The sequence below is a fragment of the Amphiura filiformis genome, chromosome 11 (assembly GCF_039555335.1).
Source record: "Amphiura filiformis chromosome 11, Afil_fr2py, whole genome shotgun sequence".
Classification (NCBI taxonomy): Eukaryota; Metazoa; Echinodermata; class Ophiuroidea; order Amphilepidida; family Amphiuridae; genus Amphiura; species Amphiura filiformis.
Window position 1 is genome coordinate 16293862 of NC_092638.1, and position 17165 is coordinate 16311026.

Here is a 17165-nt window from a genome sequence, read left to right on the forward strand (position 1 = left end):
AAATTTTGACCTTTGACCTCTGTTAACTCGGTGCACCAACGAAATCCCAAACATTTTTTGCTGAAAAATGAAACTTGCCATGGAGGTCTTTAATTTCAAACTTGTTCGGACTTGGGATCTTGATGGCGCAGCCCGTTATGATGCTTTGAAGTTTGCACGAGGGCGCTTTTAATCAAATCATTGGATTTGCTGATTTTGTGCGCCATCAAGATCCAAATTTTTTTTCTTGGTTTTTGTAATGTAACCATTTGGTACTTTGTTTGCTAGCTTCCCAAGTGGACTACTTACTTTCGATTGTGGTTAACTTGCTTAACATGGTTGTCTATGGATGAGATTGTCGGATTTCTGGCCTACTAAAATTGGCCATGATGTAATACATCTTTAAATAAATCTGGCTTGTGATCGGTCGCCCAGATCTCGTTATGGTTTAAATCCTCCGGGCACGTGCCATTACCATGAACTACATCGTACACAACTATCTGTGGTATTTGCGGCGCTTTTGTGTTGGCGCGAAAGTTAAACTCTCATCATACATCTAGCGCGTCTAGTACTATACCATGCTTAGTGCTTGTGGTTAAATGGGATTGATAAACAAGTATGATTGACAGCGTGTATTAGAGAACAAAGTCCCGGGGTAAAGTTCTTCTTGAATCCAATGTACATAGTCGGATTTTTTACTCGGGCTTTCGCGATCAATAAACTGGTAGATTCCAAAATCAGAATTGTTCAGTATTGAAGTGAGCCATTATAATTTATGCACTTGCATTCAATAACATAGGCCTACGTATACTTTATTTTAACTGTCACTACTTATATAAACACTTTATGACCATTTTACTGTTTAATTTTAATAAACATCAGTATAATTTTGAGTCCAACAGGATGTGTTCATCATGATTAATAATAACATATTTTTTCTTATCAGAACGTTCCGATTGAAATGTACACTATTTTACATTTTTACAAGGTTAAAACATGAAATTATTTGCCTAAAGAGTCACGTGAAAGACCTTGGTTTCATACAAAAAAATAACCTGTAAAAGTTAAATAATATATTCTGTGAATTTTGTTCATTTTGAACAATTCCAAGTAAAAACGAGGTGATTTACTCACGTTTTTAGTGACGTTTCACCAATACACTAGTGGCTTCTTCAGACTGGCAACTCATCACATCTGACTGCTTGGTTTTATAGGGAACAGGATGCACCGTGGAGGGCGTGATGAGTTGGTCAAATATGTTGTTGAGTGCGTAGGCCCCATCGTCCTTGTTTAGAGTGTCATGTCCTTTTCGGCGGATCCAGATGGCTTCTTTCAGCCACCTGGTGGTCTTGTCGGCTTCACGATCAATAACTTTTGAGTCCTCCCAATTGATGGAGTGATTTGTAGAGGCCACATGGTGCATCCTGTTGCCTATAAAAGCAAGCAGTCAGATGTGATGAGTTGCCAGTCTGAAGAAGCCACTAGTGTAGTGGTGAAACGTCACTAAAAACGTGAGTAAATCACCTCGTTTTTACTTGGAATTGTTCAAAATGAACAAAATTCACAGTTTATATCAACATTCCTAATGAACTTGTTCAAAGATTTAAATAATATATAGTTACAAATTAAGAAATGGACAAAAAAGATGTCCATTTATCTTTGTATTCATTAACGAATATGGGAGAGAAAAATTTACAGTTTTACACATCGGCAGAAATAATGCTCCGATATTTGGTGATTATACCATAGATATCTTGAACTGTTTTCCACGGTTGTATCAGACTACGCCATGTTATACATTGTAGAACTGCATCGCGACAAGTGTTGTACATCAACGTCCTCAGCAAACCTTCATCAACATTCAGCCTAGAAAAAACACAAAGACAACTAAATAGTAATACCATATTCAATGACGTTGTTCAAGTAAATGTGAGTATAAATGTTAATCCACCTTCACAAAAACAAAGGGCCAGGTATAGATCTGTCTAGAAAAGAAAAGAAATAATTATGCACTTTTGCTTAAGGCAGAGGTAATTTGATTTGATTATTTGGGTAAATTCAAGGAAAACACACGCGCAAAAAATGGCCTCCAGAATGCAATGCGCGCGGGCTAGTTTTTTTGGCCTTTTATATGACTTCGGCAATCACAACATTATGCCTTATATGTTAGAAAAATAATTATCAAGCACGAATCACATGGTTTTATTTAAAACAAACTCATATTGACCGTAAAAATGAATAAAAACAGCTGGCTCTCAACACGCGATATTTAAAATTCCCGCGCCAAAATTATCCAGTGCAATGACGTCATGGTTATATGTGCTCATTTGTTGTCAGCCTTCATTGTATTACTGGGACGTCATTGCACTCGACAATCTTGGCGCCCGGGGATTTTGAATATCGCGTGTTGAGAGACGGCTGTTTTAATTCGTTTTTATGGTAAATATGAGTTTGTTTAAAATAAAACCACATGATTCGTGCTTGATAATTGAATTAACATTAAGGCATAATGTTGAGATTGCCGGAGACATCCTTTTGATTTCTTCTACTGAAACCAAATTGACTTACAGAGAAAACAAGTCGTATGCCGCTTGTTGTATTTCACGTGGAACGCCTTTCTCAAGATCCTTGGTATTACGCATAAGAGCATGTCGTAATTTCACTGAAGAGCCTTCGAAAGAACAAAACATATTCAGACGAATATGCAGGATTATCAGAGACACAAATGATGTGATAATCATAATTTGTGCTTAATTGGTTGCACAATAAATATATTAAAAATGATTCTGATGAAAATGGACCTTCTTTTGTAATACTAACGTTTGAGTGTCTAAATATACATATCATAATCCCCCACACTCCCACATCCTATATACTTTCGCGTGCGTGCGTGCGACCTTAAAAGTTAAAGGCTTAATGTACGATCTGAATCTACGTACTTTGTCGTTCTGCTCCCAGTACGTTGACTATGTGTGATGTCATGTTAATGGTCCACGAGTAGGATTTTCTTTGCTTCATAAAAAGCTCCTTCTGCTTCAAGAATGCTTCATCGTCACCTGGAAACAATAACAAAAATCAATTTGGTGAATTTTTGTTTCCATTTTATTCCATTTTATATAAATGATACATCTGAAAGCGCTTTAACAGAGAATACACAATAAAAAAAATTAACTTACATATTGACATATATTGACATTTATTATACTAAGACGTCATAACACTGTTGCAAATAGATGTTCATTCTTAAGACACACTTTGATACGTCAGTAAATGACTAAAATCCTTACTTAAATCTGGAATATCACTCAAAGCTCGTTGCCAAAATTTGACGTCGTTGAGAGCAACCGACATACCACTGGCCCCCATTTGATCTCTGGAATTAAAGGCTTCACCCAGGATTAACACACCCGGGAGATTGTCATTTGAAGCTGGGGTTCGCTTACATTGAAGACACTTGAAGTAGGATTGACGCTTTAAAGTTTCTTGTGCTGGAATTTGAATAAAATCTGGAAAAAAACATTTCAAGGGAATAATAAAGTAAAAATGCATGGGTTACTGCAAGTTTGTGACACTTTTAATACCGCAATTTATAGGAAGTTTTTAGCAAGTAACTTTATACTAATTTTTGACCACTTTGGACAATTTCCCATGTGTCATGGCATGGGGCCGTATGTTCAATATTATGTGTAAACTGCTATATTGCGTGAAATAGTAATACCTGGAAGATTTGGTACGACCTTAGTCTCCAGAAATTGGGCAGTATTATCAGGTTTGTTCCGAAATGCGATGAGCACCCGCGATGTTGTATCGTCTACCCTGTATGTTATAGTCTGTACCAGTGGACTCCCGATGCGTACCTCAGCATACGATGGGTCAGGGTGCTGAACGTTTCTAAGCTCGATGCCGATGATGTAAGATTCTGTTTCTGAATCCGGTACATTTGGGGATACCTTTCGGAACTTAGAATAAGGTCCGTCGCTAATAACAGTCAGCGGTGCTCGTTTTAACTGTAAAAGTACATAAAAACATTAACGTTGATTAGTCCGGCGGATGATGATTTGTAAACCCGATTTAAACCAACGTCAAAGATATGTTGTACAAATGGTCCCAGGTCCCGGGTTTGCCCTCACATCGCGCCGCTCCACGCGTTGATCAATTACCCGGGGGTCCCAAATTTAGTTTAGGTGGGGATGTGCGACTGGGATTACGAGCTATTACGAAAACTACCCGACTTTAAACCAAATTTGACGAAATACACATAAATCAATACACAAGCCGATTTTCAGCAATTTTCAAATCGATCCCCGCGCCTAAGAAGCTATAGGGCTATTCCCTACTTCCCATCATTACATGCACTATTCCAAGGGGTACTTCCGCCTGTCGGGTGTCGAAAAGCACATCATCTCCCCTGTTCATCACATTCTGGAATACGGACATTTCGGCTGGTGCCGTCATCGAAAAAAGGATTCACAAAACAACATTTCTATGCGTTATTGACATTGAGTCGTCAGGAAAAAGTTTCCTCTTATCGAAACCTAACCTAAAAAGAAAGATTTTCAAAAGTGATAAGAATTTGCATTGACTTCCCCTCAAACACGCATCACAGCATCACATTCGCCCTCAGATACTGACTGTTCCCTCGAATCCATCAAGAGCTTCCATCATGCTATACTCAAGGAAGATGTTAAAGATGGTTGGTGACAGCAGACAACCTTGTCAGACTCCATCTCGTGTAAGAAACCACTCACTGATTTCATCTCTTAGCAGTACAGCACTCTTAGATGCGACGTACAATGCTTCAATTGCATTCACAATTCCATTTACTGATGTTGAACTTTCCGATATATCGACCACTCCACCGCTTTGCTCAAGCGGCAGCACGCACCGCTTGGAGTTGAATTCAAATCAACCCGGAGCGGTGCCGCTCTGACATATGAGAAAAAAATACGATTTGGAGCGGTACTGAGCGGCAAGAGTGGGTTTAAGAGGCATGCCGATGCCGCTCAGCGGTGTGCCGCTCCGCTTGCAGACAAGTGCAAGCATCATGATGAAGCGTCACGCCGCTCAGCGGCAAGTGGCAGAAAGTATGAAACCAACATTATGGCCAATTCAACCTCTGAAGTGGAGGAGCATGGTTCGGCAGTAATAGATGTCTATTTTAATCTGTTCTAAAGGAAATTTGTTCTGTGTATGGGGTGGGGTGGGTGGGGATGTGTGGGGTTGTTTCCGGAGCGAAATCAAATGAGTAAAACATCATACATTTATTCTACTATAGGAGAATAATGTACTGAATCCGATAATATACCTTAACATCTTGCGAATCCTTTTCCCGATATTTCACCCCGGTAACGCGTCCGTTGTCTTTCACCAGTTCTGTCACGACTCCTTCGATTAACTCTACCCTAAATTAAAGAAAACAGTATGCAACATGTTTTAAGGGAAGTAGCATGCTAACATGCTACCCACCGCGCCAAATACAGATGAGGTAGGCTCAATACTGATGTATTTAGCCTACAATAGTATTAGCTCATTGTTTATGTTCTTATGATTGACCCTAACGATTCATCCTGTGATAACAAAAGAAATGACGACAATAGGATGAGACCGAATTGGAATATCTTCCCACATATGCGCGGGGTATCCCAGATGCCCGCGTTATTTTAAGTTTGGATGAAATATCTGTTACGAATCAGGACCATTATTAAACGATTATCGTCCAGCAAGGGGCTGTGCAATAATTATGAGCCCTGGGAGAGGGTAAAATTGGAGGGGGGGCAAGAATTTTTGGCGAGCCGAAAGGGGGGCGCAAGCAATTTTTTGGCGATCCGAGAGGTGGGGGTAAGCGATTTTTGGCACACATTCATGGGGCGCCTTGTAAATAAAACGCTCTAAAAAGGTTTAGGAAAACATGCAAATTTCCTGTTCGCAACATTATCTGGACCATTTAAAGGTTTGAAAATTGGGATCCCAAAAATTTGGCATGTGTAAAGGGGGGGGGGACGAAGATATTTTGACGGGCCGAGAGGAGGGAAAGCGATTTTTGGCAGGCCGAGAGGGGGGATAATAATTATTGCACAGGCACTAAGTCGCCATATAACATGACTGTATAAAATATAGGCTATTTTGAATTACAGCCTAGTCTTATAAGCTCTTATATAGGCTATAGGCAAAAATCGCTGTATGTACACATCATTGGGCAAATTCTTCTATTCAGTGGCGTAGCCGGGGGAGGGGCAGTACACGACTGGCCTTGGGGGAAAAAGTTTTGTGCGCACTGCTTGTGCATGGTGAAGAAACAAAGTACATGTTGCACCAATCTGCCTGTTGACGTTGCCACATAAGTTTGCCTCTCACACTATAAGGTACAACATCTTTTTGGTCCTATAGCGCTATCGGTGCCCGAATAGGTACCGATGACTCGTACCCTGAACATTTGTACAGTGTATGCAACTGTTAATTATTTTGTTTGATACAATTTATTACATCTCCAGGAGTGATGTTAAGTGTCATCGGTACATAACCGGGCACCGATAGTTCTATAGGACCAAATTCAATGTGGTGCCTAATGGGCTAAGCTTCACTACTGCGTAAAGACACCACCTGTCCCTTTATACACGTGATATTATGAAGTTGATTCAATACTTACGTAGGTTCCGCCTGTGCATGTTTTCGCAGGGGCTGCACGATGTTCCAATGACGAGTTATCATGCCAACTTGGGAGTAAGTTATTTTAGTTTTCAAACCAGTTTCGTAGTCAGATACAACCAGGCCAGCAAATGGCATTCCTTTCAAGTCCTTAACTACACCTGAAAACATAATGTGATGTGCCCAGAGTAATTTAATTTGATCACAGTAAACAAAGTCGGGACTAGTTATGGATTGGGTATTCCCTATAATGTGAAATGGATATGACATCATGTTGGAAATTCCATGAAGAGTTGTAATGTGAGAGGTTAATGTTTATAATTGGACTTGGGAATTTCCAGATTATATCATGTTGTTTATGAAGTAATTGGCTATTAATAGAATGGGATATTTTGGTATTTAGTATGTAAGAAAATGTACAATGATTCTTGAGAGAGATTATTACGGTGTTGTTGTGGGCTAGTTCATGTGCTTACAGTCCATATGCCTGAGACTGTCCTACTATCCAGTAATAACGGAGAAGATCTCAAAGTGCGTACCTCTTCCGAAAGGAATATATTCTTCTATCGACTTAATTGCTGAAGTCTGGTTTATGAAGTGTAAGTGGAAGCAGGGGGACTGCATGCTAGGCAGGGCAGTTTTCCATTGAAATTGTGTGAAAGGTGAAAAGAGCACCATTTTGGAGATTGTCATCTGTGTCAGCATTTTATGCAAAGGATATACTAATTAAATAAAAGTCTTCAGTGGACTTCGCTGAACAGTGATCTTCGCAGGACAAGTGAATAAGGATTATATACATCAGAACATTGTAATCAACAATATGAAGAAGGCTGCTGTTTAAATCCATATTATAACATTTCCATACAAAATAGATTGTACTTCTTTGCCATAAAATGGTAGCTTTCAGTGTCAGATATATCCCCTTTTAATTTTGAGCCGAACAACTAAGGCAAAGCAAAGAAAATTGGAATTAACTACCAGCGCCGATGTCGCCAATACGTATCACTCCTTCGGTCACCGTAACGCACGCCATGTACGTACTGTGTTATGAACATCGCGTATGCGTTCGACTAATATTTCCATCGTAATAATAAAACAACGGCCACGATCGCAAACCGTAGTCTCCTACAAAACTAGTTTGGTTACGCCCCCTCCACATGTGGTAGGAGCGTAACCAAACTGGCCGCGTAGGAGACTAACTCTGAGGCCGCACTCGCTGTCCTAATCCAAATAGTGCGAGATGTTTCGAGTGATAGAGGTGAAGTTTATGATGTTGTTTCTTTGCAAATTCCCAATGTTTTTCGCGTCCAAATGTATTGGGAACTTTCATAATGATTGCATATGATCACTTTTTAAAAAATTAAAAAAAGATCGTACATTAAGGCTTTAAGTAACATTACTAAAGAGTGTATTAATTTGATTGATTCTGACTGATTGTTTGTATTTATGTTGACTCACAAAATTATTTTTAAATCGTACCTTACTTTTGATTTAAGATTTAGATTTAGAAACTTAATCAAACAGCGTATTTTGAAGTGAATTCGGGTACAAAGTGTTTTTTGCCCTTAACAATCCTTTGAATAATAAATCCTGCTTTTCAATCACAGATACGTGTAAAAAGAAACATTTTACAATGTGGTTGTTTTGAATTCAGAAATGATTTTACTAAACAATTAGTTATTAAAATTTCTATTAAAAATTCGTTACAAACCCGCATGGTCAAAACATCTTCGCTAGCGAAGTGTTACGCGTAATCCGATTATCTCTATGTCACTGGATCATGCTTTTGAGTTCTGCACGACGATCGAAATGATCGCAACACGGAGTCTATGGCATGTACTACCAATATCAAAAGGTGCGTGATCCAGTTACCAAGGAGTTATGTAACCACTTCGCTGGCGAATTATTTGGTTGCCTTAGGAGGCCGAACAAAATTAGGTTTATATCGAAATTGCAAAGAAAATGTTCCGAAATTCGGACTGTCTTCAACTTTTTGAGTATTCCTCAATTACTATATCAGCTTTTATTTTGATTGAAGGACTTCGTTGGTATTAACCTGAGCAGTAACTCCGCCTGTCAAAACAATCAAGTCCGTTCTACCCTCGGCATTTACATTACAGAGAAGAAATGTTGAAAGAAGAACATCAGAGCATACTGCTTCAATAAATACTGACTGAAAAAAATGTGTTGGGTCTTTTTGTTACGCTTGTACAACCTTCGCAAATGTTTGAAATTTCGTTTTGTAGAGGTTTCAGCCGATCCAAAAAGATGTCCAAATGTGACGAAATAAGATATTTGAACAGACACAAGGCCAAGGGACGCCATCACCTTCCACCCACCTATGACTCGGTCATCCATTCACCTGACCGGCGGAGGTCAACATCCGTTGCTACTTCCGGTCAGATGACCCAATCTCTCGCTATCGACAAAATCAACATTACTCGGCTTTGAAGACCAGTGGATGCTGGTCGCAGGCCACCAAACTTCACAATGTATATTCGTGAGAACTTTGTTTAAACTTGTACTTTCTCGATAAGGCTGAGTAAAAAAAAATACATGTTTCTCGTTCGCGCCCTCCTCATTTTTTGAAGATTTTTCAAATTTCTTTTTATTTTGTAAACTTTCAGATATAACTTGTTGAAAAAGATGTTTCAGAAGTTGAAACTTATTTTATGGCTTTGTAAATGCATAATACATTATTTAAGAAGAGTTTTGTGATCACTAGAGGGGTCTACCTCTCAAAACAATAATAAAATAAAAGGGCCTCCTCCTTTTCTCAGATATCAATCTGTATGTCGAATACCCGAAATATGGTGTCAAATACATGTATTTAGTGTCGTTTTCCAATAAAAAATAGAAAATAAAAAGCCCCTCATTCTCCTAATTTTTAAAAACCCGGACGAGAAACATGTTTTTATTTTTACTTGGCCTAAGATATTTCAAGTATTGAAACAATAATGTATCCAATTGTTATTTAGTTTTACAATTATAGGTTATTTTCCAAGGGTTTAGGCCCTAGACACTTTTTGAGCGCAGTATATCTTTTAAGGCCTATTCTTGGAGAATGTTAATATTACCATTGAGGCCCATGTCTAGTAGCGTCCTCATTCCTCCAGGCTGAAGTCCCTCTCCTTTGAAATCAGTACTGGGAGGCTGCGACATATCCCGTTCTATCATCACAACTCGTCTTCCACCTTTACCTAATACTGCTGCCAAAGACGCACCTGCTATGCCCGCTCCGATGATAACTATTTCCGGGTCATTGGTTGAAAAATTACAACTTTTACTCTATTGAAATAAACAAAGACGTTACGTACATTAATATAGGCCTACATCTAGTATTATTAGTGTTACTCGGTGGCACACAGTGACATCGCCCCGATATCTTCATGGTAGAAATCGCCATGGTAGGTTGAATCCACAGCCACCCATGGCCATTTTATTCGGACCTTATGACATGCATAATTAGCGAAGTGACCTGACTCAGGCTACTGTCAATAGATGGGGTATTTGATTTCTCGCTGTGTGAGTATGCTTGTATACGACATTGCGGTCAATGGTTATACTGTCTCCACTTGAGTGAGTGCCGCTATAGCCTGCTGCACGCTGTAGTCCATACAGGACCAACGCAATATAAAATTAGAGTTTTGGTCAAATTTTGAGTTCAAAACGCACGGCCAATTTTCAAAGCGCACGCTAACGACTATCATATCTGTTCAACACGTATTTTCAAGTGTATGAGACCAAATCTGGTTTCTTGAGAAAAAAATCATGGCGGGAGATATTCATCATTTTCTAACCCAGTATCCGAAGATTTTCGTCTGATATCAAAATCGTGCATAGCAATTCACGTGTATCGATCCCGTGTATTCATTTTAATGTCTCTGCTACACCAAATAATTATTAGCCAGGCGATGTCGGTGTGTGGCAGTGGCGTAGGCAAGGCTGTGTCAAAGCCGGGCAAGCTGGGCGGGGCAAGGGCAGGACAACTTATAAGGGGGGAAACATTTGACGAAACTTGTCACAAATGAGCTAAAAAGTAAAAAAAATGCCAAAAATTCTTAAATATTAGGGCGGCCAGCATCCTGGAGGGGGCAAGACACAGGGAGCATGTTGATGCCCTCGGCTAAATACTGCTGTATAAATGACCCTTAAGCAGACATCAGGTGTAGGCTATTTGCGTGACATTGCATATAAATACACCATTAAAATGGAAGTAGAAAAGTTACAGGATAGAAAAGCTACACCCCTGAACACCAAATTCCTACGGCCCTGGTGGTCTTATTTACTATTTACAAATTAACCAATGTATATCACCATTCTTCCATGATATCACGGTTTGTTAGCATGCAAAACCGCGTCATTATTTTAAAGCTGAACACTGATGGCGCTATTTATCTTAAATCGTGTTTTCATCATTACAAGGAATAGACACTGATATAATGGCATTAAAACATCAGAAAATTAAAAAAAACACCTTTTTATCATGATAACTTATATTATTTGGCTAAATTGATTTCAATATATTTAAATAGCGCCCTCAATTTGCACACAAATATACAGTTTATAGAATAAAAAATACCTCAAAAAAGCAGAAAAAGATGAATTAGTTGGAAAAGAAAAGAAAATCTATGTTAAAAAGAGCTGGAAATATAATGTACATATTAGTGTGATAGTTGTTGGTATTATCCAGGTCTGGAATTGAACATTAAATAATATTTTGTTAGAAAATTAAATACTGTGATCACATCATATGTAAAAGATGGCTCTCGCACGTTGCTGTTCGTTTAAGGCGGGTGACCCAATCGAGAGTCCCATTTCCCACGTAACCCCATCAAAATAGAGAGAGTGGGCATCAGACGAAAGGTCATAATTTTAGGAGTGTTTTCTTCAGACATGTTACATAATTATGAACAAAATATCGGTTGCCCCATGCATCCCCCATGATGGAAACCACAGGACCTGTTCTATGAAGGCACTGTGACAGGATTTCTTTTAATATTCATGTTGGAAACAATCATATTACATGTACGCAAAACTGGGAATCAGATTGTTTTAGTGATAGGATTGTTTTAGCGATAGGTCTGTCTTTAATAGGTTTGTTTGGCAAATCGGAATTTATCATACTGCAGTTAATGTTCATTTTCCTATACATAATACACAGTACTCTGACCATTCACGCGTGACCTCTACAAACAGTGTATGTTATAGGTATATGGGTATTGCCGTTAACGTCACTGTGTGAAAAATAACTGGCCAATATTTAAAGTACTCTCTGAAATTCTAGAAAATGTAGTTTTGTAACATGTCCTAAATTTTTAGCTAATTTAGGTGTTTGGAAATATTCGCACTTTGGTGTTTTAGTGTATGTTATAGGCATAGGGCATTGCCTAGTTAACGTCACTGTGTGAAAAATAACCGGCCAATATTTAAAGTACTCTCTGGAATTCTAGAAAATATAGTTAAAATTGTAACATGTCCTAAATTTTTAGCTAATTTAGGTGGTTGGAAATACCGTATTCGCACTTTGGTGTTTTAGGAAGGATATGTAAACGACAGATGACACCAAAAAAAAATGAACAAATTATTTCCAAACCGTGTTTAGTCTACAACCATTATGTTTCTCATTTTCAAGAATGCTGGTTAACAATATGCAGACTATTGTCTCATTTGAGAAACACAGGCCCACCAGTTTTGTTACCTTTCGTTTGCTTTATAATCGTTCACCCAACTGAAACTATAATACCAGCTCATTGCAATATCGCACAGGTAAAACAGAAATATGTGTAGTGTGGATTTAACCAGAGAAGATCTGATTTAACATGAGCTGGTTTTCAATGAGTGTTATCTTGGTTTAATAGCTTTTAACGGGGTTCAAGTCAAAGTTCGTGGTGAATTCTACTGTAGACAAAACTGCATCATGTCCAAATTTGATAATAATGTAAAGTATTCCATGCCTTATTCAGGAATAACCAGGCTGTCAAGGGAGAAGTTGTGCCCGGTAGATTTACATTCTTAGAACTTGAGGGATCCTAGATGGTTCAAGGTTACGAGCTTCCTCTTAACTCACATTCATAGACTTCAAGAAGGCCTTTGATTCCATCAGCAGAAAGGTTATGTTCTTATAGTGATGCGACATTATGGAATATCACAAACTGTAGTCAACGCCATTGCGCACTATACGACAACTCAAAAGTACTGGTAGAAGGCAACATTGATGTGTCCACAGAAGTTGTGCAGTGTGATGTTCTGTAGTCAAAGCCATCACTTTTGAGCGCACTATACAACAACTCAAAAGGTACGGTACACAGTGTCAACACCCTGTATTATAAATATTTTTGTGTCAGTTCCTGAAGAACTGACTCCTTCTCCTACAGGTTTGACGATCACGTGACAAATCGAATCTGTGACGTCAATATTAATATCGATATCAATTTAAGGCTGTTCTAGTTAAATTACATACCCATTGGCATTTTGGCTGTTCCATTTAATTTACATACTCCCTCTGAAATAATGACCCCAAAATAGCTGTTCCATTTAATTTACATACTCCCTCTGGAAAAAAAATGGCTGTTCCATCCGCTGAGAAATCAACATTTCCTTCTGCCTGTGCACTTAGTCCATGAATTGATCCTGATTTGCATTGTCGTATAGAGTTATTTTTTGTACACAACAGGGATAAACAGGGATGTTACTATTGTTTAACTAAATGAAGCATACTTTTGCTTTTATCTTTCTTTGTCCTTTATTAATTATAAATTAGGTGATTTTATTAATATAATTCTTTGTTTCAGCGACCCTGGGGTAAACAGACAAACAAAAACATGGGTCAAAATCCTTCAATTTCTGTGAAAATTGAACAAAAAGTACCCAAATCCCTACATTTTATATCTCCCTGTGTTATAAACAAATTTTATACGTCACATTTAAAATCATTTAAAACGACTTACAAATTGCCTTATGCTATAATGGGGTCTTATACATTTGTATTGTGTGAACTTTGTTTTTAAATGCCTTTGGCTTCCAGGTTAGTTTCTCGAAGCTGGTGAGGAGTATTGGGGTGTAACTTGGTAGGGTGGTGGTAAGTGGCTGCCCTAAGACTTGATGCAATTTTTGGCGCAAAATATGCAAATTACGTAGCTAATTTGCATATTTAACTTAAAAATTGTTTTTGTTTTTTGTTTGCCATTTCGAAGAACCGGTGAGGCGTATAGGGATGTAACTTGATGAGGTTGTGGTAAGCGGCAGTCGTAAGATCCGATGCGATTTTTGTCGCAAGATATGCAAATTAGTCACCACATTTGCCTATTTTTTATTTGTCGAAATGATTTTGGCCATTTTTCGGAACTGGTGAGGCATATAGAAATGTAATTTGGTGGGGTGATGGTTAAGAGCAGTCTTAAGATCAGATGCTATTTTTGTCACAAAATATGCAAATCAGCAACCTCATTTCCTTTTTTTCTATTTTTAAAAACGCTTTTTGCCATTTTCCAGAACTGGTAGGGGGTATATAGATGTAACTTGGTAGCGTGGTTGTAAAGGGGCAGTCTTAAGATCCCACGTGATTTTTGTCGCAAAATATTCAAATTAGTCACCTCATTTGCATATTTGTTTATTTTTAAAAGGCTTTTTGCCATTTTTTGGAACTGGTGAGGCGTATAGAGATTTAACTTGGTGGGATGGTGGTAAGGGGCAGTCTTAAGATCCCATGTGATTTTTGTGTAAAATATGCAAATTAGCTACCTGATTTGCATATTTTTTTATTTTTAAAAACGTTTTTAGCTAGAATAGAAGGCTGACGTTGCGCCAAAACACGTATGTAAGTGTATAATTATTTAATGATAAATGAACTACCACTAAATGTTCCTGTCAGTGCTGCAAAACTTCTCATGCAATTCCATCTTTAACATTACATTCAAATAATAATTACATTGTAAATTGGAATTGACACCAATTTTTTTAGGAATTATTGTTTTCATAGCTCCATACTCCGTGAAATCAATATTCTATTGTTGACATAGATAAAGAAAGTTTACATATGCATTGTGAAATACACGTGTGATCGAATATTCAATACGAGCACCTGGATTTTAGGTGAATGGGCTATTTGTGTTCCTTTATATAATTGTAATTCTCAAAATTAAATATATCAGAATTTTAACTTACGATTTAAAAATCGTTACGCCAAAAATGCAGTAAAAATGTATCCAGAGCCAACAGCAATGGTCGCTAATCCGGGGGGGGGGGGGGCACTCACATTTTTTTTGGGTAGGGGTGTGCCACCGCCAGTTTCGAACTCGGGGTCTAGGGAACTGATCGCCCGTCAAATAAGGAGGTCTAGGGAACTGATTGGCCGGTCAAAAAGGGGGTCTTGGGAACTGATCAGCCGCCAATGGGGGTCTCGAGAACTGATCCAGGGTAATTTTCAATTTTTTTTGGTTTTTTTGCCACATATTTTCGAAAGAATAAATTTCGATTCTTGTCAAAAATTGTGCATCGAATTAAGTATATCAGGATGAAAAATAAATTAAATTTATCTCAACATCTGGACCTGGATCATTCCAAGCAGAATGTCTGCATCACACCGGGCATCACACTTGAATCCAGATTAGGGACCAATCGTTATTTACGGCAGGGTGGGGAATGGGCGTTTTGGAAAAAATATATCGACAACAAATTTCGTGTTCCCCCCTCCCGTCAGCTCAAAATTTCCGCGTTCCCCCTTGTTTCCCCAATTTCTCCATTAAAACTTCACAATCCCCCCTCCTAGCTCCTGGTTCAACTAAAAATTTCAGGTTTCCCCCTCTCAAGACTAAAAAAGAAATTGTGTGCCCCCTAAATTATCCCCTTACTCCCCTGCCATAAATAACGATCGCTCCCTTAGTAGGCCTACAGGGATCTATTCTATACGATGATTATTTTTGGGTGGATCATCTAGAAAGGATAAAATTCAAATTGAGAAAATATTCTAGGTATGATTTGTACTATAAAATCCAGATCATAAAAAAATGCCAAATAGCCCTACTTTCTCATACTGAATAATTATAGCAGTAGGCCTACTACAAGCAAACCTGAGAATTAAGATGAGCAAACCCATCTATACTGTTTTTCCTTCTCAATATTTCCGCGAAGAAATACATGATTACTTTTATGTGAATGAATGGAGCCATGAATGTCAAGTGTGCAGAATTCGGCAGTCTTTCCACCAGGCTGATAGATCGAAAATCACTTCTAAATTCACTATTCGGGCCAGCCAATGAAGTGTACATATTTGAGGTACTACAGTCATAATATTTACTTCCAGTTTTATTCCCAATGATGGTCTCAATTCATCAAAATGTTCATGTCACCATCAGCCGAAAAGTCCGATGATTTTCAATGTCATGACCACACACACAGCTCGCTCGGTCGAGTGATGTTTACATTTTGAAAACAATCACAAACGGCCCAGTGTTGCCTAAAAAGGAGCCCAAAATTCACCTTATTCCTTACAATGTGTTAAATGGGGAAGAAAATGATGGAAAATCCCCATTGAAGGAAGCATTGTGCTTGCAAAAAAGTAGCTTTTGGGCTTGTAAACGTAGCACGGAAAACATGCCAATGAGAGCTGAGATGATGAATTCTGTGAGTCTAGCGAACGGCTAGAAAAAAAATCGGGTCATCAAGAGCGGCAATCAATGAATTCAGGGGGTCTAGGGAACGGCCAGCGGCTCTGAAAAAGGGGGTCGTCGCCGCGGCACATACCCGTATAGCTGGGAAATGTGAGTGCCCCCCCCCCCGGGTCGCTAATTAGTGTATTTAATTTCAAGTTAGTGTATTAAAAACAAAACCTGGGGTTTACCTCAAAACAAATCGAATTTCCTTGTAATAGCAACACCATATGGGATACTAGAGCATGCGCAAATCGTAATAATTTGTAGAATAGAACTTGGTGGTATCTCACATGATAGTCGTACTATGCTTAGCCTGAGTCGCTCGGCCTATGATCTCGAACAAAATCGCCATGCGTAGCTATTGAAAAACAAGAGGATTCGTCGTACTATCACGGGAATTTTTGACACGAAGATATAGGGATGATGACGATGTGCGGTACACCTAATGGTAGATGCCAACATCTCCGATCCCCGGCTCCGATTCTTTTGATGTGTCCACAGGAGGCAGGGGGGGTGGGACGTTGAGGTTTCGATACTAGATTTGGGATTTTGAGGTTGCAAATGGCGCGAAACTTTGTGTTAAAACCAATGGTGACATATCCGCTAAGATCGATTACGTTGCCCAATTTCCGTCATCAATATCATTTAAACTACCGAACGCACCTCCACAAGTTTTGGAATATAGCTAGAAAACGTTATTTTAAGCAACTTTTTTCGGCTCACCTCAGAGGTGGAGCGAAGAAATTTTGAGATAAAAGCATTTGAAATTTGAGATTTCGCGGGGTTTTGGGGGATTTTTAGTTTAAAATTTGCCGTTGCATTAATCTCTTCAACAGACTCAAAAGCAGTCGATTGTGTGGGAAGAGGTTATAGTAGCGTACTGGATGT

General features: G+C 38.7%; 1 protein-coding gene across 1 annotated transcript in view; it reads right to left on the minus strand.

Moving 5' to 3' along the window:
• The window catches only part of LOC140164433 (squalene monooxygenase-like), a 49110-nt gene continuing 31945 nt past the window's right edge, over positions 1–17165 (minus strand). The window contains exons 3-10 of the mRNA XM_072187712.1: positions 9702–9912; positions 6626–6785; positions 5285–5381; positions 3698–3986; positions 3267–3485; positions 2919–3035; positions 2548–2650; positions 1–1845 (exon numbers count right to left, since the gene is read on the minus strand). Of these exons, the coding sequence (XP_072043813.1) occupies positions 1680–1845; positions 2548–2650; positions 2919–3035; positions 3267–3485; positions 3698–3986; positions 5285–5381; positions 6626–6785; positions 9702–9912 (1362 nt within the window). The 3' untranslated portion in view covers positions 1–1679. The remainder of the gene's footprint in view (positions 1846–2547; positions 2651–2918; positions 3036–3266; positions 3486–3697; positions 3987–5284; positions 5382–6625; positions 6786–9701; positions 9913–17165) is intronic.